Genomic DNA, 23,585 nt, shown 5'->3' with positions numbered 1-23,585 from the left:
ACATATCTGCTTTACAGAATTTTTTAAATTTGGAATAAGCAATTCTATCATTATAACCTGATAAGATGGTAAGTCGGAACCGTAACTAGAGAGATCTTTTTAAAGAATGATTATCGTTAAGGTCCCCCAAACCATCCTCAGTAACAACTTTTTTTGAAAAAGCGTTTTGAATAAAATAGGAAGGTATTTGTGCGTAAATAGCAAAATTAAACTGCGATTTCATTACTTCCTTTTAAGAGGAGTAAGAAAAATAAACTGCGATTGCAGTACTTCTAGGCAAAGAGGCAAAGATTTTTTAATCGAACGACAATTCATTGATTTAAATCGGTTCACTCATTGATAATTTAAACGATTGCAGTACTTCCTCTTAGTAGGTGCAAGAGCATCAGCAATGTAGAGGAGCTTTAACCACTTATTCGAGCTGAATTTTATCAAAATCGGACTAAGCGTTATAGAAATATTGGTAATAATAGTTTTAGAAAGGGCCTTATTTGGGTGGGGCAAACTCCCCTCCTTATGAGGCACGGCGTCGAGACCTTTATAGTGCAAATCTGTACAAAATTTCGATTCGAATGACATTTCATTCATGAAAATCGGTTCACGTGTCGATAATTTGAAACGATTCCTATACTTCCCCTTAACAAGTGTAAGAGCTGATTGCCGCTTTAATGTTACGTAGGGGAGCCCTAACCCTATCATCCTACCAAATTTTATCAAAATCGGGCTAAGATTTACAGAGTAATTAGTAATAATAATTTTGGAGGGGGCCTTACATAAAGGGGGCTAACTCCTCTCCCATTCGATGTACAGGATCGAGACCCTCAAAAGGCACATCTACATAAAATTCCGAATCGAATGACACCTCATTCATGAAAATCGGTTCACGCGTTTAGGCGCTACGTTGTTTACAAAAAAGGTAACAAGAAGAAGAAGAACAACAACAACAACAACAACAAGAACAAGAACAAGAACATTTTTTGAAAAAGCCGTTTTTGCTCATTTTCAGCAACTTTTTTCTCGAAACCTATTAGATCTGGGTGGTTGCAAAAAAATTACAGCTATAAAGGAGGGTTTGCCCTATATTTTAAAGAAAATTTGGGAATTTTATCTTTTATAGAAAAAGAGAAAAAAATTGTCAAAGTTGGGTGTTTTTCAACGTTACGCTTTTTCGTGCAGTTTTTGACGATCAACCCTTATACAACTGTCCTACCGGACAGTTTTAATTAACCTGTGTTTAATTCGTTTTCAATTTGTCATTAACTTTTTTTTTTTTTTTAATTTACGAGGGTCGTTTGAAAAGTCCGTGCAAAAATAAAAACTACTTAATTTTTTGGGGTAAACCTTTTTTATTTTTCAACATAGTCTCCTTTTAGGCTTATACACTTCGTCCAACGCTGCTCTAGTTTGTTGATCCCTTCCGAATAATAGGATTTGTCCAAGTCTGAAAAATAGCCATTCGTTTCTGCAATCACCTCCTCGTTTGAATAAAATCTTTTTCCCGCCAGCCATTTCTTCATATTGGGGAACAAATAGTAGTCCGAGGGAGCCAAGTCTGGAGAATAGGGGGGATGTGAAACGAGTTGGAACCCTATTTCCATTAATTTTGCGACCACAACTGCTGAGGTGTGAGCTGGTGCGTTGTCGTGATGGAAAAGGACTTTTTTGTGGGCCAATCGTGGGCGTTTTTCTTGCAGTTCGGTTTTCAAACGGTCCAATAACGATGAATAATATGCACCTGTAATAGTTTTACCCTTTTCCAGATAGTCGATGAGGATTATTCCTTGCGAATCCCAAAAGACAGTCGCCATAATCTTTCCGGCCGAAGGAACGGTCTTCGCCGTTTTTGGCGCAGATTCCCCCTTGGTAACCCATTGTTTAGATTGTTCTTTGGTCTCAGGAGTGTAGTGATGTATCAATGTTTCATCCACAGTGACGAAACGACGCTTAAAGTCCTGCGGATTCTTCTGGAACAGCTGCAAACCGTCCTTGCAACACTTCACACGATTTCGTTTTTGGTCAAGCGTGAGCAATCGCGGCACCCATCTTGCGGATAGCTTTGTCATGTCCAAATGTTGATGCAAAATATTATGTACCCGTTCATTCGAGATGCCCACAGCACTAGCAATCTCACGCACCTTCACTTTTCTGTCATCCATCACCATATCATGGATTTTATCAATGATTTCTGGAGTAGTAACCTCAACAGGGCGTCCAGAACGTTCAGCGTCACTTGTGCCCATATGGCCACTCCGAAAATTTTGAAACCACTTATAAACTGTTCTAATCGAAGGTGCAGAGTCACCATAATGTTTATCAAGCTTCTCTTTAGTCTCCTGAGGCGTTTTGCCTTTCATAAAGTAGTGTTTGATCAACACACGATATTCTTTTTCGTCCATTTTTTGAAAATCACTCGACTTCCTCGATTCAAACGAATGCCAAACACAAAGAAATAGACCGATCTGGCTGAAACTTGGTGTGTGTTCTTCCAAGAGATGCTACTAACTAAACATAACCTCGAAACGCGCCAGTGGTGCTATCTCTCTGACTTTGCACGGACTTTTCAAACGACCCTCGTATAGACGAATGTTGAAATATTTCTCTCCGGTAATTTATTCAACGATAGACTGTACGTATGTATAACTAACGACTTATTACGCTCTAAGCCAGTACAGATTCCGTTTTTTCCCTGGTCAATGCAGCTATATTTCATTTTAAAGATTATACCATTTTAAGGATTATACCATTATATAAAATGAATATCGATTCATATTGAGTGAAGGTTGAAAGTGTAATGAAAGCTGAGGTTGTTTCGTGCACTACATTTCTATGTGCCGTCTATTCTATTCATGGACAGTTGTTTTAATATTGTATTCTGCATTACGACATTCTTATATAGGTAAAGCTTTAAAACAATAATCTTAATTAGTATAGTTGCAGTTGATTTAACGTATTATATTTTAATGCAGTGTTGATCGAGATAGGCAGCGTGACCAAAGGGAGCGAGAAAGGCAAGCCCGACAGGCGCATGTATCATCAGAGTGTGACGGTTCACCGCCTACCGGCCCCCCCCTATTTGGAGCACCAGTTAGGGTAAGTTTTTCTTTTCTTAGTTTGTAGGCTTTTCATATTTTTACATTTATAGATTTTGTAGAGGAAGTAGCTGCAAAGTAAATCAACAGCGATCTGCCTAAAAAATGTTTTAATCACATGAGCCAGGTTAGGTGAATAAGGCGGATGGCCAAACACTGGGATGCCAAGTTTGGCGAGAAACATTTTAACAGACAATGCGCTGTTAGCCGGTGCAGTTGTCTTGACAAAGAACCCATGAATTTTCATCCACTATTCAGGTCTTTTTTTTTCTTATTCTTTCATGTAGCTGGGCAAGGACATCAAGGTAGTAATATTGATTAATAATTTGACCTTCAGGAACCCAGTGGAGGTACACCCGCAGCGACCCGGGCGTACATAATCTTTAATGTCTTCAAGGGCCTTCTTTAAAACGTTTAAATCATTCAAAAACACGTGCTCGTGATAAACACTCCCTACATGATACTTTACATTATAATTATCAAGTTTCCGTGGCCGTGTTTCCAAGTTTCACATGAAATTTCACTACAATTTTTTGCTTGATTAAAATATTTAACATTTTTCAGGCAAAAAAAAAAAACACAAGTTACAAAATCAAATGCCACGGCCAAACGAAAATGTCTACTGGCATGGGGTTTACGAGAATCTAAAGAGGAGGCCTCAAGCTAAACAACGGTGAGGCGTACAACTTTGTCGCATACACAGTTGGCCCACAATCGCACGGGTCTCGTTATTAAATAGCCGCAACTCGTAGTCTGCAATATAATGTACATGATTGTGGTTGGTGTAGAACTAGAGCAGGCATAATTTGCTAAATCCAAGTAGCATCACATGTGACCTAACTTTCTTTCATGCTAGCCTACCATCGTTTCAGTTTGATGAAGTTTTTTTAGTTGTACAATTTCATCTCGGAGATTACTGGACCTCTCATACAATCATCACGATTATTTTACAAGAAGCGTTACGACTACAGCAATGCTATTCAAATCAGATGCCCGAGATGGTGCCGTGCTTTAAGGCAAGAGTGTTTACATTGTCGTGCTAGTGGCTCATTCAATAAACAAAATGTTTGGCGGATACTGTACCGTTGGTTCAATGAGTTATTTATTTTATAAATATTATTTTAAACAATATAATGCTCATTGAATTTTTTTATTTTATTTTATTAAGACCGTTTCTAAGGAATCTAATCACTAGTGCCTAAGATCCAAAATTTTTGCCAACCCAACCTCACCTAAAGTTATTTTCAAGGGTTGAAATAGAACCAAAAGCTTTCAGATGTTTTTAAAACAATGGATTGCTGACCCGTTGCTCACTATGGTTTACTAACCCTGGAGGACGTTGTTTAAATTCAAGGTATCCTTTAGAGGACTAAATTCAATTGGGCTAAGAGACTTTTCTACTCTTAATTCTGGAAAAGGGACATGAAATGAATAGAGAATTTGTTAGGGAGTAAGAAGTTGAAAGAAAAGGTAACTATATTTAGTTGCCCAATTAATAACATTCTACGGAAAGCAGAAAACACTTCGGGCCCAAGCTAAATTCCAGAGGGAGGTTACATTTTTTATAATGTAAGACTATTTTTCACTTTTAACTATTGTTTGATGATAAACATTTCGATTGATTTACTCATTCTTGATGCAGAATTTTACTTAACAGTTCTTTTTAATCTTCACCTTTGCACAAATCTTTTTTCGAACAGATAAGTGGAACAGAGATTTTAGATGTGTGTAGTATATGTATCATTCTAATTGATATCAAAACCCTCATCTCTAAATGGATTATTGCTCCACTAATAAAACATTTACGGGCGGGGAATTTCTAAATAAGAAATACTGTAAAAGCATTTTTCAGATTGGTCACTTGAGTATGTCATCGAACAAACACCTCTACTAGATCTGTGGAATTGAAACCCTCTTAAGTTGTGCCGGGTCGCTGAAATAGGGGCTTTCAAGAGCATTTAAAAAAAATAAAACAAAATAAAGGCGAACTTTATTGCCACTTCCTCCGTCAATATCTAGATTTAAATTGGGATTTTCCTTACAGAAACACCAAGATACTCGAATCCACTATTCATATTATTATCATTATTTTTTAATCCAACATTTTAACATTTTATAGGTTAGCCCTTCCCCAGGAGATCGTGTTAAACAAAATATTCAGAGTAAACTGGGTGAGTATGACAAGGTGAAACATTTGTTAGAAGAAGAACCAAAACAGTTGCTAGGATTTGATGGCCTGCCTCCTGCTTCACCAGCCCCACCTTCAGCGCAGCAGATTGTCAGTCCAGCAAATGCAAACAGTAGTGTGTCCGTAAAAGGAGCAACAACTAATCCTCGTCAAGATGAGTTTAAAAAACCTGGTGGAGGTCAGTGCTTTTCTGGTAGCAATAGCACTCAGAGGCCGGTTAGACATCACCACCATCAGCACCACAACACAAGGTTAGTCTTTAAGTCAAATTTTTAGCACAACGGAAGCCTAATCTTGATATTCTGTGGATATATTACCATCTTATCCAAAAGTACGGTTCTAGTCAAAAATTAATTGATAGGAATGCCACTTTACTGTGTAGATTTTGGTGATTTTCGTGATATAAATATAAGCAAATATTTCGTCACAACTTTCTGTATACCTCTTATCCAAAGTGTACGTATCACTTTTATTTGAAACTATTTCCTTGAGAAAATTATTTTTGGGAAATTTTCAGGAATGTGTAGCCATAAATAAAGCTTTTCTCAAAAAATGCTACTCATTTTTTTTTCCTTGTTTGTGGCCTCTTGAGCTTAGCAAATCATCCATTTAAATTCTTCTTTCGAAGCTTCTTTAGTATTTTGAATATTTACAGAGTTATCCTGTTGTTTTTTATGAACTGTTATGAGTTCTGTGTAAACGCTGCCATCATCAGATGCAAGAATAGTATTTATATTAGGTGGTTGGCGTCTGCTATTATTCCAAAGCACACGAACACTTGTGCGTTGTTTCCACACCAATCCTGGCTAGATGGTGCGGCGAATAATTGTGATTTAACCGCATTCTAATAAGCGTACTAATAAACTTCCTATTGTAGTTCTTATATCTGAAAAACCATGTTCTTTTGGGGACACTAGATTGTATGGCTATGTAAAATTGGCCTTTTCTCGCCTTTGACAGTTGGTATATCCGCTGCCATTCGGTATAGCACTCTGCTTTTGTATAATTTTTAATATCGGAGACTAAAATTGAGTATGGAGGTGTATGTTGTAGGGAGATCGCTTCCTTGGCTTTACGATCCACAATTTCATTTCCTCTCAGACCTGTGTGGCCCTTAATCCAGATTAAATGTACCAATTTGCCTTTTCTTACAATACTATTTAATAATTGGGAAGTTACTAAGATTAACGCGGGTGCATTATTTCCATAATTTTGTAGTTCATTTAGGCAAGGAATTAGGGAAAAAAAGTACTATTTATTTGATTCACGTAACAATTTACAAATCACAGCTTATATTTGAAACTAAAAGTTAATGAATTTACATCATAACGATTGTTGTGGATCCAAAATAAATAATAACAAAAAATGTTCATCAGAGTATACTGGAAGTATAACTCCTTTCTGAAACCTTAATATATATGTGTACTTAAGCAAACCAACGAATACAAAGTACAAATCAATAGTATTTACCACATGTTATCTTCTTTCTGAATCCTCAAGCCAAATAAGCTTAAACCAAGTCAGAATGTTTATTACTGAGTGTATACTAATATTTCTAAAATACAAAATGTATTATTTTAACTTTATACAACTTAATACAAACCCAAACTAAGGCTCTCTACAGCCTCACTAAAAGGTTTCATATGGTTACAGTTGACGCCAACGCACTCTACAGCAGAAACTTAATGTTACTGCACAAATAAAATAAAATATATTAGTTTCCTAGATTTAATTTTGAACTAAACTTACGTTATGAGTGTATGAAATTTGTAAAATCTTCAGTCGCAGTTGTGCACACTATATTATGAGAAATATACGAGTACTTCTATCGTACTTCTCCCTGAAGGCAGTTATAGTAACACAATGATAAAGAAATTGGGTCAGGTTATCAGTACGCTGAAGACTAAAGAGTACAGAAGGAGAATGAGTGAGAGTTGTGAGGAGAGTGTGTAGCTCTTATCGCCTCGATCAAAACGTATACAGGATGAGCCTAATCATGTAACATCACCGTAATTCTTGAGTATAAATTGCGGGTGCTCATCGGCATTTTTTATGCACTTTGAGTTTAGTATAATTGAGTTAACCAGCAAAGCATGCCTTGCGTTTGGAGAGCTCGCCACTGAACCTATCATTTTTATTTGAAAGTTTTTTCAGAAAACCATATTTTGAGGATTTTATGAAGAAAACTTTTTTTTCTTTTTTTTTTAACATGGTATAACTGTATTTTTCGTTTTTAAATTCATAACAGAGGCGGCTTTGTGAAACCAGCTGACGGAAAACCTCCATATGGTGGTCGAGGGTTCTATCCCGGTCAACCTGTGAAACACGGCGGGGCAGGCAGCACTACCGACCACAGAGGTAATGGGGTCATCACATCCAAAGGTCCACCTACTTTACCGCAGAACTTACCGTATAAGGGGCAGGCAATACCAAGGGGTCGACTCCATTTAGAACTTCCTGTAAGATAGTTTTATCTATTTCATTGAACGCAGTAATGGTAATATATGTTGTGAAGGACCCAAAAAGTTACAAATTGTTACAGGGGATGAAGGACCGAAATCCAGGTGTATCTAACGATGTCGAACACATTCTTAAAGTAAGTTTTCAGTATTTCTCGACTCAGCTAGTTTATTTATTTTATTTAATAAATGAATCAATTTATTATTTTTTGCTCCCGATTTCTGGCATTTAATCTAAAGTATACAAATTCTTTTTTAATGTTATTTATTTATTTTTTGCCCACTTCGGTTGGTTCTTAATTTATAAAAATTTAATGTGAAACGCTCTCGTGCTTTAAAGTTTTATTGTCAAATTTCTTTCTACAAAAATTTTCATAATTTTTAAAAGTTAAAGTTCGCCATAAAATATTACCTTTTAAGAGGAGCATAACTCCCACTATTTTCATTACAACTTTAAAATACATGCTGAAAAAACGTTTACAACAAAACGTTATTACTATGTTGATGTTTTGTTACATGGCTTTACCCAGTTAAAAAAAAACTTCTCTAGACTCATCCATTTTGAAAATGGCAGTCCCGGTCAACCGATTTTCTTTCGTCTCGCATTTCGGCATTAATTTCACTGTTATTATTACGTCATAGTTAGAAGAAACCAAACAATCTATTTATCAAATTCAATTAATACTCAAATTGTAATTTTACCTGAAACATCAAATTGTTAAGTGGTACGTTCGGTTTGCTGATACCTATTCTAATACTTATGGTCAGGTTCCTGTAGAACGTGCATTGGGGTACCACCTTTTGCTTTTTTTAATTATCGCAGATATGTACGGTAACTTAATCGTTTGTGCCGAGAAATTGACTTAAATCGCGAGTTGGGCCCATCAAGAAATAATTTTCCTCCGAAACATTTATTATTGCTTTCACTTTTTGCCATGGCTATTATTGGAAATAATTTCGTTTGTTTTAAATAATTAAAGAACTATTAACATTACCTACAACAATGTCTTGACAAAACAAACTCATAATTACAAATAAATGGAATTTTTAATGTTCTTTATAATTAAATGCAATGTTAATAACTGCAATAAGAAAAAGTTTAAAGTATGTTTTTCGCTAATCTACGCGTATAGAAGACAAAAAAAGAACGTTTTTCACAGAATGTTTTATTAAGTTCCGGTTCCAGGATTCTGTTTAATCAAGACGTGCTGAAGAGGGGTGAACCCCTGAAGCAGATTATTGACCAAAAAATAAAGTAGACTATTAAGGGGAAGTTCTTTTAATGTTCTCCTCCAGTGCGCATCCATTAGTATAGCATTTTGCGTTAATTTAACCATCTACAAAGGCTTGAACTACTTTGATGACTCTTAATTGATTTATTGTTGCAGGAAATGACTCAGATGCGCGTTAAACCTCTGACAGCTATTGCATCTACTCCCAGAAAAGAAATTGAAACTAAATTTAATTTAAATCCAGACTCTTTCCAGGTAACAATTTATTATTACGAAATTTAATATGCGTCATCATTTAAGGTCATTAGCGCCCGGAGTTTTTTTCAATCAAACGCCAGCTTCCGGACAGTGTTCTTTGAAAAAATTCAAAGACCAGCAGCTGAGATCCCCTAGTGGAAATCTAGTACGCTAACTATTTAGCTAATCCCTGCTCTCCATTACTTTCTATACATTACTGCCTACTTGTGGGCAACTTTTCCATACCCTCTGTATAGAATTGCAGATCCTTAGAATTTATAAATTCAGAAAACGCGTTTTCTAATGTTCTTTGGTGATTAAATTTTATATTTTGTAAATAGCGGTCCAGGTGTCTAAAAAAATGGTAATCAGTAGGCGAGAGGTCCAGTGAGTAGGGCGGGTGTGGCAGAGTCTTATAGCCAACAATTTTCGGGAAGTCAAATGTGAGATATGTGGCCGAACGATGTCATGCAACAGAATGGGTTCCTTTCGATTGACCAAAGATGGCTTCATTATTAACAATTTCTGATGCATTACGTCAATTTGGTTACAATACGATTCGGCATTGATGGTTTCGCCAGGATTCAAGAAGCTGTAATGAATCAGACCAAATGAAGCCCACCAAACAGTAACCATCACCTTTTTTAGTTGATTTGGGAGCTTTGAAAAATGTCGTGCTGCTTCTCCTTTGTCAAACCACTGTTCAGAGCGTCTGCTGTTGTCGTAGAGGATCCACTTTTCATCGCAAGTCACGATTCTGGACAGAAAAGGATCGCTGTTGTTTCGCAAAGAAATGCAGCGCAAATTTCATACCGCTGAGTTTTTGGCGGTCGGTTAATGTGTGAGGAACCTAACTTTCAAGCTTTTTCATTTTCCTAATCGCCTTGAGATTTGCTGACTTCGAGTTTCCCTGCCAGTTCTCGAACAGTTCGGAGAACATCTTCATCAAGGACAGAACTTCTTCCACGGCCTTCTTTGTTTTCAAGGCTCAAGTCTCCCTCTCGAAATCTCTGGAACCACCGTTGAACAGTGCACTCACTTATACGGCCTTCGCCCCAGACATCGTTGACATTTCTAGCCGTTTGGGCCCTGTTCCGGCCGAGTTTGAACTCTTAAAACAAAATTATGTGAAAAACACGCTTTGAAATCTTAGTTAAGACTGAATTATTTCCAAGTAGCAAAATGTTACAGAGGTAAACATTTTTGTTTGAAAGAGGATTAATAAGTGCTTACATTTATAAAAGTCAAAAGTCCAACAAACATAAACAGTTTATTATTTGGAGGGGTATTTTAAAGAAAACATAAAATCCTGCATTATTTTCCGTACAACTCAATATAAGCTAACTTACTCTGAGTGAAGTCAAATGGGCCATGACTAAAACGACAACCGAGTCCTTATCTCAATAAGCTAAAAAGAAGATGTACCTCACACCTCAACATTTCAAAAATTAGTTACATTGATTCCGACACTTTCTACCAAAAATCAACCCATCGTTCTAAAAAAATGACCCCTAGCTATCCAGTTTGAAACAATCGTAACCAAGTTTTGTTCCAGCAAGGTAAAGTTCGACCCCTCATCTTTCATGCTAAAGAGCAATTTATTTTTACCTATATCACTTTTTCTTTGCGGGAGAAAATTCAATAACATCACTGCAGTTGAAAATGGATTGTAATTTTCTAATGTCAAACCCAAAAGCAGTGGTATCAGCAAAGGACTTAAATACCTGGCAGAATAGTGGCATATGATCTCAAAGTTGACCGCAATCGGCTGTGTTTTGAATGCAATAAAAAGTGCATAAAAGATAAAACAATAATATATTACTCAATGGTATTTTTCTCCTTTCTGTACTACTTTTCAATCAATAAATTCTTGTTTTCAGATGGCTGATAGTTTTATTGATATAAGGCCACTTGCAAGTGTAACATCTCCTTCGGTTCTTCTATCATCGCCGCCCAAGCCAGAATCACCTCCACCCTTACCCCTGTCTCCACCTCCAGCTACACCCTGTCCGTCTAAACCATGTAAGTATAAATTATTTATTTAGAAGCAAATATATTGAAATGAAGCTCTACAAGAAATCTGGAGCTGGTAATTATTAATTACCCCTTCTAAAATCTGGTAAGTATCGTTCTTGTTACATACTCTAAAGTAGTTTAGTCTAACAGCAGATGTATAGTAGTCTCCTCCATCTGCCCCACAGGTTCTGCTAGACATAACTTCTTCAGGTGGTCTCCGAGTTTAATTAGTATATCAAATTGTCGCAATTGGGTTTTCAATGACCGTCTTCTTTTTCTTTTCTTTGATTGGTGCCACACTTTTCATAAAGTGCTCTATGCTTCATAGAGCTCTGGGCTTCTCAGTATTATTTTCCCAATACAGGAACTTGAATGTGGTTCTGAAGAAGTTGTTACCGACAGCAAGCCTTACTACTATTTCTTTAAAACCTTTCTGTCAGCCATAACATATATCATCATGTCCACTTTCGGAAATCAGTGATCAGTAATCAGTAATTTCAGTAATCGACACTGTCGAGGCAAGCAACATAGGCAAACGCACTCTCTAGGCCACTACAAAGACGTACTAAATTGAATATTTCAGCATATGGAATAAATCCTGAAAAGTTTTAGATCATCCAAACTTGCAGAGGGTAAGGGTAGGGCTAAGTATCCTCTCTTATAATATCCTGGTTACGAATAATCAATGGACAGTCATAAATCCAACACTTGATCCCCGGTGAATCTCGTTATTATCTCCTTCGCTCTCACATTCTAATTGTTACCGATTGGATGATGCCCGTTTTCTGTATTAAATAATTGATTAAAAATACACAAAACCCTTTGTTCCTCAAAATTCAAACCTTACCTTCAGCCGGAACTTCTATCGAAAATTTAAACTACAGGTCATTTACGTTCTCAAAACCACATAAAATAATTTTTTTTTTTCAAATATTTTTTAATAAATGTGTTGTTTATTATATAAAAAAGCATCCCAAGTTTAACAATAATTGTTGGAGTCATTTTAGGAGAAATTTTAATAAATTTATAAACCTATTATATAAAATAACATTTCTGTTTAATCACAATCTTTGTCAAATTTGGAATTCTAGAGTTTATCATTCAACTGAGAAAAAGTTTTTAAAGATGCAGGCAATGGATAAATGGTTTAAGAAGTTTAAAGAAAATAATTAGATCCATTTTCTCTCAAATCGTGAACAACTGAAAAATCGTTTAAGTAGCACTCACAGTTAATAGAGTTGAGCTGAAACCGCAGCATCAGATAAATAGCAAAACTGCATAATACGGGTGTGGCTATTAAATAACGAGACTATTGCTGTAAAACATTTTGTTTTAAATTTATACATATTTAGTTATTATCACCTTCAATATACACCCCTCCCATATCCCTATAACGCTCCTGCAAATTTACCATTGTTCGAAACCGTGCTGGAAGTCTTTTTCTGTGAGCACCGGCATGACGCGTGCCGCTTTTTCTTTCACAGCTTCTACGGACTGAAATCGTGTTCCTTTCAATGCAGATTTGACTTTGGGGAACAGATAAAAGTCACATGGGGCCAGGTCAGGCGATTAAGGTGGATGGCCTGAAACTGGGATGTTGTATTTGGCTAGAAACGTCTTGACAGACAATGCAGCGTGAGCCGGCGCGTTGTCTTCATGGAGAACCCATGACTTGTTCTTCCACAAATCGGGTCGTTTTTTCCTTACTTCTTCACGGAGTTGAGCAAGCACTTCACGGTAGTAATGTTAATTAATTATAATCGATATAATGGACGTGGAAGGGCGACCCGGGCGGTCATCATCTCCGGCGTCTTCTCGGCCATCTTGGAAACGCTTGAACCACTCAAAAACTCGCGCACGTAATTAATATTCATCACCAAAAACTTCTTTTAATAAAAGATAAGTTTCAGTAGCGGTTTTATCAAGTTTTGATGTGAAATTGCACGACAATTCGTTGCTCTACTACATGTGTAGTATCATATTTTCGGCAAAACGAAACTAACAACTCTTACGCAAACGACGGTTCCGGTCAGACAGATTTCTCTAAAAACACGTGAGACGCTGCAATCGAAAGAGAAGGCTTTACGCCGCACAGCTGTCGGTCGTTAAGATTTGGCGCAATGCATAGTTTTTCTGTAGCAGCATCAGTCTCGTTATTTAATAGCCACACCTCGTAAGTATGAGTTACTGAGACTTCCGATTTTTGATGTTTTCTACTTACACACCTAATATTTCTATGTAGTTCAACTGAAAGAAATGTCACTAAAGACATTGAAAGTAAAAAAAAGTATGTATATTTCTTTTCTGTAAAAAAATAAAATAAAAGTTGGTATACAAATCTCCCATTTAAATGAATCGAATTTAACATTTAAAAATAAGTACCTCTTAGAACTAAGCATATATAAAAGCATTTCCTCTTGTGGTCATATTCTTTAAATAAAATATATTTTTTACTTTCCTTAATTATACTGAAGTATGTCAAATTTTAGACATTTAGTTTTCACTTGAATTATAGGTTTTGAGGTCCTCTGAGTCAAGAAAAGTGTTTTTTTAAAAATTACGTTACTGTGGTGGGCATCTATATGAAAGTGTTTTTTGGCTTTGGTGTTTTGTTAAAACTCCCGTATAGTATCTGAAAGTCAAATTGGATATCTGGTTTAAATTCCACCGTCGTAGCTGACAGTAAGCTTTTGGACAAATACAGCCTAACCGAAGCGCCACTTTATTGATTTTCAGATTTTTGAGATTTTCATTAAAACATCACCTACAATTTTTTTAAAAGGTAATGTATCATGTGTTCAGGTCATTCGGGTTCGAATCCAGCTGCTGACCCTTAGATTTTCTCTCCCTAGAAGCTTCGTAGTGCTCACTGTCCGGTGATGGACAGTGTTGTCTGTAACGAGAGAACACTGTCCAGAGGCCGGCAGTGCACTGAAAAAAGCTCTGGGCGCCAATAACCTCAGATGTTGACGTGCCTTAAAAAAAAGAGAGTAAAATATCGCATTTATTTGGAATTAGAACAATTAATTGGCTTGCAACGTTAGAAATCGCTGCCCAACGGGAAATTAATAGAGTAAGAAACATAAAGAAATCTAATCGCAAAATACTCGGAAGAATCGAAGACCTATGGTGGATGTGTTCCCCAACAAGTGTTGCGAAAGTGACAAACGTTTTGAGTGCTTGATATATAAATACAAATCTAGAAATCAGAAGATTGGAAAGGTATTGTGTTTTATGGGAGACATATTTACAAACGAGGTTTCATGATTGTCATATTACTTTTGTATCCACTGTTCATGCACTACCACCGATTAGGATGCTCTCTTAAGAAGCCAGTGTGTAAAATCCACTTTTCCTGATTAAGATTCAAAGCATCTAAAACGTGGATTTCCTTGAAAACTCAATAGATAAACCATCTCTCGATTAACATATTTACGCGGTAGATATCTTACTGGAGGCATTGTGGAAACCGAAATCGCGTAAAACGAAACTATATTTCATTTCAAATAGGATTTGTTTAAGCAATCCGTGAACCGTGTAAAACAACCTAAAAAATATAAAGAAGTATAAAGATGCTTATTAAAACCATGTAAAATGAGATAAGAATTTTATGGAAAAATGAAATTTGTACCCTAGGAGCTTCTTGCAACTTATAGTCCGATGGTCAACAGTGCTGTTTGTAACAAGAGTACACTTCCGGCGGCCGGCGGTGCACTGAAACAAGCTCTGGGCATCAATGACCTTAAATGTTATCTCGCCTTAAAGAAAAAAAAAAATCTATTTTTATTGTCTGTAAAATTTTTTTATAGCCCACCAGTTCCGCAAAGCTTAGTTTAGTATGTGCAAATTTGTAATTTTTGAGTAAATGTTTTCAGAAAATTTATCTGTTTGTTTATACTTGTTTAACAAGTAAATAATTTTAATGCAGCACTTTCACCGATGTAGCTCCTTCTAAAGTGGAAGCAGATTTCATTGAGAGATAAAAAAAATATACTAACAAAAAAATAATTTCCCATTATTAAATATGTAATCCTTTAGTCTGCTGCTGCGAAACTAAATATTTTATGTATAGTTAAATTTTCGTAAAGAATAAACGAAAATATTCCCTTCTCCATTCCATTAAGATGGTTTCTCTGTTTGTTGGCAATATTTTAAAGCACTTAAGACTGATTGTATAGGATATAAGTTACGGAATGTTTTGAATATCATAAATTTTCTGTATATTTTTTTACAGCACAAACATTTTTTTATTCTGCCTGATAGGTCGTCATGATTTCCCAAAACCCCTATCGCCCACTATTAAAGCTTGAATCGCCCATTAGTGTCCGTTAGGAATCAGGTTGTTATCTCTGGTCTGAAATTTCGAAGTTCTTGTATTCTGTTCACCAAGAGAACGAAAAGTTGTGTGTATTTTATTTTCACAAGGGCACACCTATCAAGATTATAAATATTTAACAAAAAAATATTTAAACTAACTATATAATTTTTAACCACATTAAAGCGAAAACGTAAATTAAGTATCGTGCAAATCGAGGGAAGATGGGTTTACTTACATTTGGAAGTATTTTAGAGGCAAGTTTAACGTCTTATCTAGAAACCTATATAATGAATTTTGCTTGAACAAATGTTTTTAAAAAAAGTAAACCTACATTTGTTTAATAAGCAAATAAGCAGTACTCGCGGGAAAAAAATAATTTTAGTCGAATAATCGAGTGGTACTTCCGGTTGGTAGACTTAAGCTAAAATATTGATCAGATTTCCTGGTGACGAAATACCAAATTTGAACTTGCTCCCTTTTATTATTTGAACTTTCTGTTTTAGTTATGGAAGTCACACTAACTCCACTTGAATAAATAAATAAATAATAATAATCGGCTTAAGGAACCCGCAAAAAATGTATTTCCTGGTGAAAATTCTAATTCTCAATTCTGCTCCTATGTTATCCTTCCTATTTTGAGCGGTAAGAAAGCATAAATAGTTGCGTAATAATAGGTATTGAATTAAATGCATCAAGTCAGTTTACTGAGGCAATATTTAGATCATCTGCCACAGCTGTCACCTGTCTGCTTCTTTGTATAGCGTTAAAATTGTGCATCTTAATCCTCCCAGTTTGAAAATATTTAACCTGCATAATATTTTTCAGAGAATGTTATTTGCATGAAAAGTATTTCTTCGTGGGAAGATAAATGAAAAAAAAAATCCTCAAATTTATACCCTGTCAGTTCACCAATGTATATAAATACGATATTTTCTATTGGGGAAATATCGTACGTTATGTATAAGTGATAATGTACGATATTTTTGGTGAGTTGTGTTTGTAGCAGCGAAGGGTAGTTGTAACGGTCAGAAAGAGCCCTTTAAGAACCTTACGTTTGTAGCAACCCTATAGTTACCTCATCTCTGGTGTTAAAGCTTTCATAATGTGAATTCTCATAATGTTGGTTTGCTCAACTTTCTTTTTTTTTCCTCTCTCTCTGCTTTAAATCAGGGCCTCTTCTTTTTTCTTTTTCTTTTTTTGTTATTAAATATAATTTAGTTTCCTCTTTTTATCTAATGGCATCCGTAATAAGACTAAGAGGTTTGGGACTTCAGAGCATGTGTGTAGAAGATATTTTATATTTCCATTCTGCAGGTAATTGTAGGTATATTTGTTGTTGCTTTGTATTTCAAGCGTTGTGTTTTAACATTAAATGTAAAACTCTGTGTTAAACACTTACAGGAATTTTTTTTTTAATTGTCAGGGTTCTAATTTTTATAAATGCTCTTTCTGTATACGAATTTGTAATTTATTTATTTTATATGTCTTCCGTTAGAGGTACAATAATTTAGCTGCACTTAAGTTCAAGTTGGTTCTTTTTACAACTACTTTGAATGTTATTAATATATTATACATGAGTTACACTAAACAAATTTAATGTCAGCTTTCTCCCAAGAAACTTCTTATAGTGAACTTGAAAAACAAATCCTATAAAAGTAATAAAACTATTAGTGCTCAGCGTGTACACGAAGTTAAAAGAAATGAAAAAATAATTTGTAATATGTGGCACTTTCTTTTGAGAGATTTCGATCACTAACATAGTAAACTGGTATCTTAAGTAATTTATGGTTTGAGCTTTTTGAGATTTCATGTTTTTTAAACTGCGCTGTTTTACCTACCAATACATTCATTCAAACCTTTTTCATAAAATCACTGTTAAAACCTGCTAACAAAAATTTGGTATCAAGACTCAAAGAACTCTTTCCAATCCCTTATCTTACTTTTCACATTTCCTTTTAATTTATAATTATTGCTAAACTTTAAAGCACAAATTATTGCACTTCATAATATGTTGAATGAAAAATTTGTTTTATTCTCGATCAAATCACAAAATTGTTCGGTAAATTCTTCTGGTTACCAGATTTTTTTAATTTATGAAATTTTCTCAATCAATTCGATCTTTTTTTTTAACATTATAAAAGTTTTAGAAGTATCCGATGTACTGTAATTGCACTCTAGAGGAGTATATAACTTAACACTTTCCCACAGAACCTCTAAATGAATTTTCGTGGAAAAATGTTTTAAATATACATAAGTGATAATTTAATGTGTAGGCAAAGTTTATTATGTAGAAAGAGTTTAAAGAAAGTCGTTGTAGCCATTTTAGAAGAAATCACTAAGTGATAAATTTAAAAATTGACCAAAACCTTTTCGGTGGGCAATTAAAGAAATATAAAATTTGAATTTTCTTATATTATACTTTTTTCTCAAGGCGCGCCAATACCAGAGGTTCTTGGCGCTCAGAGTTCAGTGTTCTGCCGGTCTCTGGACAGTGTTCTTTTGCTACAGACAACACTGTCTATTACCGGATCCTGGAAACAGAAATTTTAATGAACCAGCAGCTGGATTCGAACGCGGGATCTCCGCGTTGGAATCCAGTATTCGCTAACAACTTAGCTAATAAATAAATTAATTTTCTGTTTTTATTACTATTATTGTTTTAATTTTTGTGGTGTTATTTGCTATAGTATTTAGCCATAATCTTTTTCTGTTTTGTTACATTTTATTTCACTTTCCAAAAAAAGTTTTGAATTATATTTTATTTTGTTATAATTATGGTAAAACGTATATTATATCTTCGTTTTTAAATAGGTACTTAATTTTAACTCTATTCCAAATTATTCTTTTGATTTCTTTTTTATATACCCATTATTTTGAGTATTCACGTATACATGCATGTTAAATTAGAAAAATACAAAGTTAGAGTCGGCTACTGTTTAAATTTGAATCACGGAGGATCTAAAACAATATTTCAGTCTTGAATTCGTCTTACCGAAATATTCGTGAGCACAAATAACACACAGTTAATAACAAGTAGATTATTAGACAACAATTATTCATTTCTCAATAAATTGTAATTTAATTTAGTCCCCCTAATTTTACTTATAGTCAAATACTGGAATAATTAGCTGTCCTAAAAATATGCATATCTTACTTATTTTATATTACATATATACGAGGGTCGTTTGAAAAGTCCGTGCAAAGTCAGAGAGATAGCACTACTGGCGCGTATCGAGGTTATGTTTAGTTAGTAGCATCTCTTGGAAGAACACACACCAAGTTTCAGCCAGATCGGTCTATTTCTTTGTGTTTGGCATTCATTTGAATCGAGGAAGTCGAGTGATTTTCAAAAAAATGGACGAAAAATAATTTCGTGTGTTGATTAAACACTACTTTATGAACGGGTACATAATATTTTGCATCAACATTTGGACATGACAAAGCTATCCGCAAGATGGGTGCCGCGATTGCTCACGCTTGACCAAAAACGAAATCGTGTGAAGTGTTGCAAGGACGGTTTGCAGCTGTTCCAGAATCCGCAGGACTTTAAGCGTCGTTTCGTCACTGTGGATGAAACATGGATACATCACTACACTCCTGAGACCAAAGAACAATCTAAACAATGGGTTACCAAGGGGGAATCTGCGCCAAAAACGGCGAAGACCGTTCCTTCGGCCGGAAAGATTATGGCGACTGTCTTTTGGGATTCGCAAGGAATAATCCTCATCGACTATCTGGAAAAGGGTAAAACTATTACAGGTGCATATTATTCATCGTTATTGGACCGTTTGAAAACCGAGCTGCAAGAAAAATGCCCACGATTGGCCCACAAAAAAGTCCTTTTCCATCACGACAACGCACCAGCTCACACCTCAGCAGTTGTGGTCGCAAAATTAATGGAAATAGGGTTCCAACTCGTTTCACATCCCCCCTATTCTCCAGACTTGGCTCCCACGGACTACTAGTATGTTCCCCAATATGAAGAAATGGCTGGCGGGAAAAAGATTTTATTCAAACGAGGAGGTGATTGCAGAAACGAATGGCTATTTTTCAGACTTGGACAAATCCTATTATTCGGAAGGGATCAACAAACTAGAGCAGCGTTGGACGAAGTGTATAAGCCTAAAAGGAGACTATGTTGAAAAATAAAAAAGGTTTACCCCCAAAAATTAAGTAGTTTTTATTTTTGCACGGACTTTTCAAACGACCCTCGTACAACATTGTGAGAAGAACAGCTACATTGAGAGTGTAATTGAAGAAAACTATATTATTTGCGATAAAGCCAGGTTATTACCTATTATTATAAACGTTTGAATACTACATAAAATAACAATTACTTTCATCGAAGGATGAACTTAAACAGACGATTTAAAAAAATAAATAAAATAAAATCATTGATGTATGTTGATGTAAGCATTTTTTAAAAAAAGTTTTTGAATTTTTTAGCCCTAATTACTAATTACTCTGTAAATCTTGGCCCGATTATGATAAAATTTGGTAGGATGATAGGGTTAGGGCTCCCCTACGTAACATCAGAAGCTAGGCGGGAATATTCTAGATGTTTTCCTGATAGGGTGTTCCGAACGCTTATTAAATTACACGTTTGCAAAAAATCATACTGGATTTGATGATTCTGATCAGTTATATTCTTATGGTAGGTGAATTCCTTTCATAATGCTGACGCTGTTTTGAGGCCTACTTTTTTGCAATTAATCACAGATTTCTGCATCAATTTTTAACATAACCCCAATGCATTGTATACCGTTCGAAAGGTGATCGTATGTAGATGTTTTTCCTGAATAGTGCACGGTTTTTTCATATAAAATGTTTTTTAGAAAAATGAAGTCAAAAGTTTTTGGGAAAAAATTAGAAACTTGCTATTTCCTATGTTTGGGCCACAAAGTAAAATACTTAATATTATTATTTTGGAATACAAATTAGCTTATTTAAAAGGAAATTTAACCTTCTTTCTAATGAGCTTATTAAAATAGCTGTAGCTTTAATAGTTTGAGAAATATAGGCAACTTTTTGCTAAAAAGTAGTAACACCTTGAAAAAAACATAAAATTAAAAATATCTATAAAACGGAGCCGAATCGAGCCATAGTTTATATGGAATTTTTTGTTGCAAATGATGCCCAGAATCGCCTCCCGAAGTTACCGTAGTCTTATGCTGAACACCCTGTATATTCTATAGCAAGATACATCCGCAAGGTGTAAGTTGAAAGTTATCATGAGTACCAACCTGCGAAGAAGACTCGTGACTCATGTGCCAAGTCGGCTGCCTTTCGTAAAAGAAAGTTACATGCTGCGAGTCATTGAAAATAGGTCTAGCAAGCATATGTGTTCACAGAATACAGCTCAAACACCTGATGTGTTTGATGTCCACCTGCATCTAACTCCTTATTAAAAAATTGTGTGATTTAAAGATTTTTATTTCTACTAATGCAAAATTCTAATTGAATTGTACATATTTGTATTAGAAGCTGATTTGGTCAATTAATTTTTGTTTTGTAATTTGTTCCAGTACTGGTAAAGAATTCAGTCAATCGACTTTATAAAAGATTGTTTGATTTCTGTTACTTTACGTAACCAATTGTGATCCGTAATTAAATTTCCAAAGTTGATTTAAGTTACTACATACAACCCTTATACAACTGTCCTACCGGTCAGTTTTAATATACATCTATGACTTAACATTTTCCCACGAAAATTTATTTTTAGCAAGAAACGGGCGAGAAATGGTGTTGGGATTTCCTGTTGAGTTAATGTACAGATTCCTTATCAAGGAGTAATAAATGTGCACCATACATTTTTCGTCAACTAGATGTGAAACTTTCTCTGAGGAATGCTAAAGATTTCTTCCACAATCAACTTTTTGAGTTCCGTGATGATGGCAGGATGTTTGCGGAACATGTGGTTTTTTTTTTTAAATTCTCTTACAGAAACACTATCAAATATGCCAAAATCTTAGAATCTCTTTTGTAATGGAATAATGTCACCGTTTCATGAAATGACTCGCCCTCCCACAATCGAGGAATAGTTTTCTTATTGTAACTGAATGGCAAGGAATTCTAATTAAAATCGTGTCCATTCCGAAAACATGCAGTGTTTCAGGGTTGCATTCTTTTTTAAAAATATCTAGTTTCCTTGCAGCAGCACCCTGGGCAATTCACATCCCTTAAGGGTGTCTCCCACTTAAGGGGAGAAACTCTTTTAGTTTTAAGAAAATGTAACTATAATTGTGTTATCATTGAGCGGAAGTTGTTATAAAAATGTAGTGTTATGGCGATAGATTTGTTTTGATTTCATTGTATTGTTAACTTCATTTAGTAACCAGATTACACAAAATTCATGGTACCATTTTAAAATGAATTCAATTATTTCTTTTAGATAAGTCTGTGAACAGCCAACGCAATGGTGTAATCCCTCGATCTTCTAAATCTGCTGGGAATCTCTTACATTTCAACTCTGCAACAGTGCCGCTTTCTGAGTACGAATTTGCCTAAGTAGCTTATTTATTTTGTTTTTTTTAATTAAATTTTGTTATAAATGGAGTATTATTTAATCAAACACACCCACTTTTTAACAGTGGTTTTAATTATTAATTTTCAGTGATTTAGCCCATGATTTGAGTCTATCGGAAGACAGTGACGATGAACACAAGGTAACGTTATTATTATTATATATTTACAAATTAAATGCGGGCCAGCTTACTAAAAGCTTTACAGATAGTAATACATATTTTAAATAGAGTTCAGTTCTTCATAGTTACATTCTTAGTCTTCTTAAAGATGTAGGCTCGCCAAGATGGTAATAAGATGTGAATGGCAGTGTGTGAAGGGTGAGGAAATTGTCTATTAGTTTGGCCACAATGAGTGTGAATGGCTTGAATGTCCAGTTCTCTGTGTGTTTGTGTGTTCTTATTAAACCATGGATTGAGTGCAATTTTTAGTACTTTATTTTGAAAAGTCTGTAGTCTTTTAATGTACTTAATTTAATTGGTTGACTGGGTATACTGAGAAGTAATCGAGTTTACCCAGTGATAACCCATTTGGTGATTAACTGGGAGCCTGAGTTCTATTTTAGTTGGTATTTCCTTCTCTTTTAGTGTCTCTTCAGCTCTTTGTTCAGAAATGGAAAGAATTTTCTGGAGACCGAATATCACTGATTTTGACGCTCCTAAATTTGAAAAGTGTTTTTCTGTTGGTCGACTAGTGTTATAAAAATACTTGGACTCACGCTTTTAATGTTATTTTCATTACAATCATCTGTAATCGCATTCAAATTGGTTCAGAGCATTCTTTTATTAGTTTTTTTTTAGAGAATCTGACGTACACTTACAGTACTTCTGTCACTCTATCACACTCTGTCTTATCTGAATAAATTATATCACTCGCTACTTAAATAGTACAGCGTATTGATAGTATGTCAGTAGCTTCATGTATAAAATATTTAAAATTTAATTCTAACCTTCTATTTAGAATATAATTTATTTCTTTATCAATTTTAATTTTTTAATTATAGTTGTATTTTAATTATTCAAAATAATCTATATTAAAAGAATATTAGTGCTTTTACTGCGAATTAAAACTGTCCGGTAGGACAGTTGTATAAGGGTTGATCGTCAAAAAGTGCACGAAAAAGCGAAACGTTGAAAAACGCCCAACTTTGAATTTTTTTTCTCTTTATGTATAAAAGATAAAATTTTCAAACTTTCTTTAAAATATAGGGCAAATCCTCCTTTATATCTGTAATTTTTTGCAACAACCCAGATGTTATAGATTTCGAGAAAAAAGTTGTTGAAAATGAGCAAAAACGGCATTTTCAAAAATTGGTCGTCGTCTTCTTCTTCTTCTTCTTCTTCTTCTTCTTCTTCTTCTTCTTCTTCTTCTTCTTCTTCTTCTTCTTCTTCTTCTTCTTCTTCTTCTTCTTCTTCTTCTTCTTCTTCTTCTTCTTCTTCTTCTTCTTCTTCTTCTTCTTCTTCTTCTTCTTCTTCTTCTTCTTCTTCTTCTTCTTCTTCTTCTTCTTCTTCTTCTTCTTCTTCT

The 23,585-nt window shown here is 34.9% G+C and overlaps 1 protein-coding gene across 1 annotated transcript in view; it reads left to right on the top strand.

Annotated features, from left to right (window-relative positions):
- The window catches only part of lilli (AF4/FMR2 family member lilliputian), a gene marked incomplete at its 3' end in the record, with an annotated part of 28,887 nt that extends 6,683 nt beyond the window's left edge, over positions 1-22,204 (top strand). Inside the window, 8 exon segments of the mRNA XM_074144143.1 lie at positions 2,967-3,090; positions 5,209-5,528; positions 7,526-7,736; positions 7,820-7,873; positions 9,125-9,223; positions 11,086-11,227; positions 21,931-22,030; positions 22,153-22,204. Coding sequence (XP_074000244.1) covers positions 2,967-3,090; positions 5,209-5,528; positions 7,526-7,736; positions 7,820-7,873; positions 9,125-9,223; positions 11,086-11,227; positions 21,931-22,030; positions 22,153-22,204 — 1,102 coding nt within the window.
- Between the last annotated feature and the right edge of the window lie 1,381 nt (positions 22,205-23,585).

Source organism: Rhodnius prolixus, unplaced genomic scaffold (genome assembly GCF_049639745.1).
Source record: "Rhodnius prolixus isolate KJV_2025 unplaced genomic scaffold, Rpr scaffold_48, whole genome shotgun sequence".
NCBI classification, from domain to species: domain Eukaryota; kingdom Metazoa; phylum Arthropoda; class Insecta; order Hemiptera; family Reduviidae; genus Rhodnius; species Rhodnius prolixus.
Note: the sequence above shows the minus strand (reverse complement) of the source record. Positions and strands in the feature narration are given on the sequence as shown.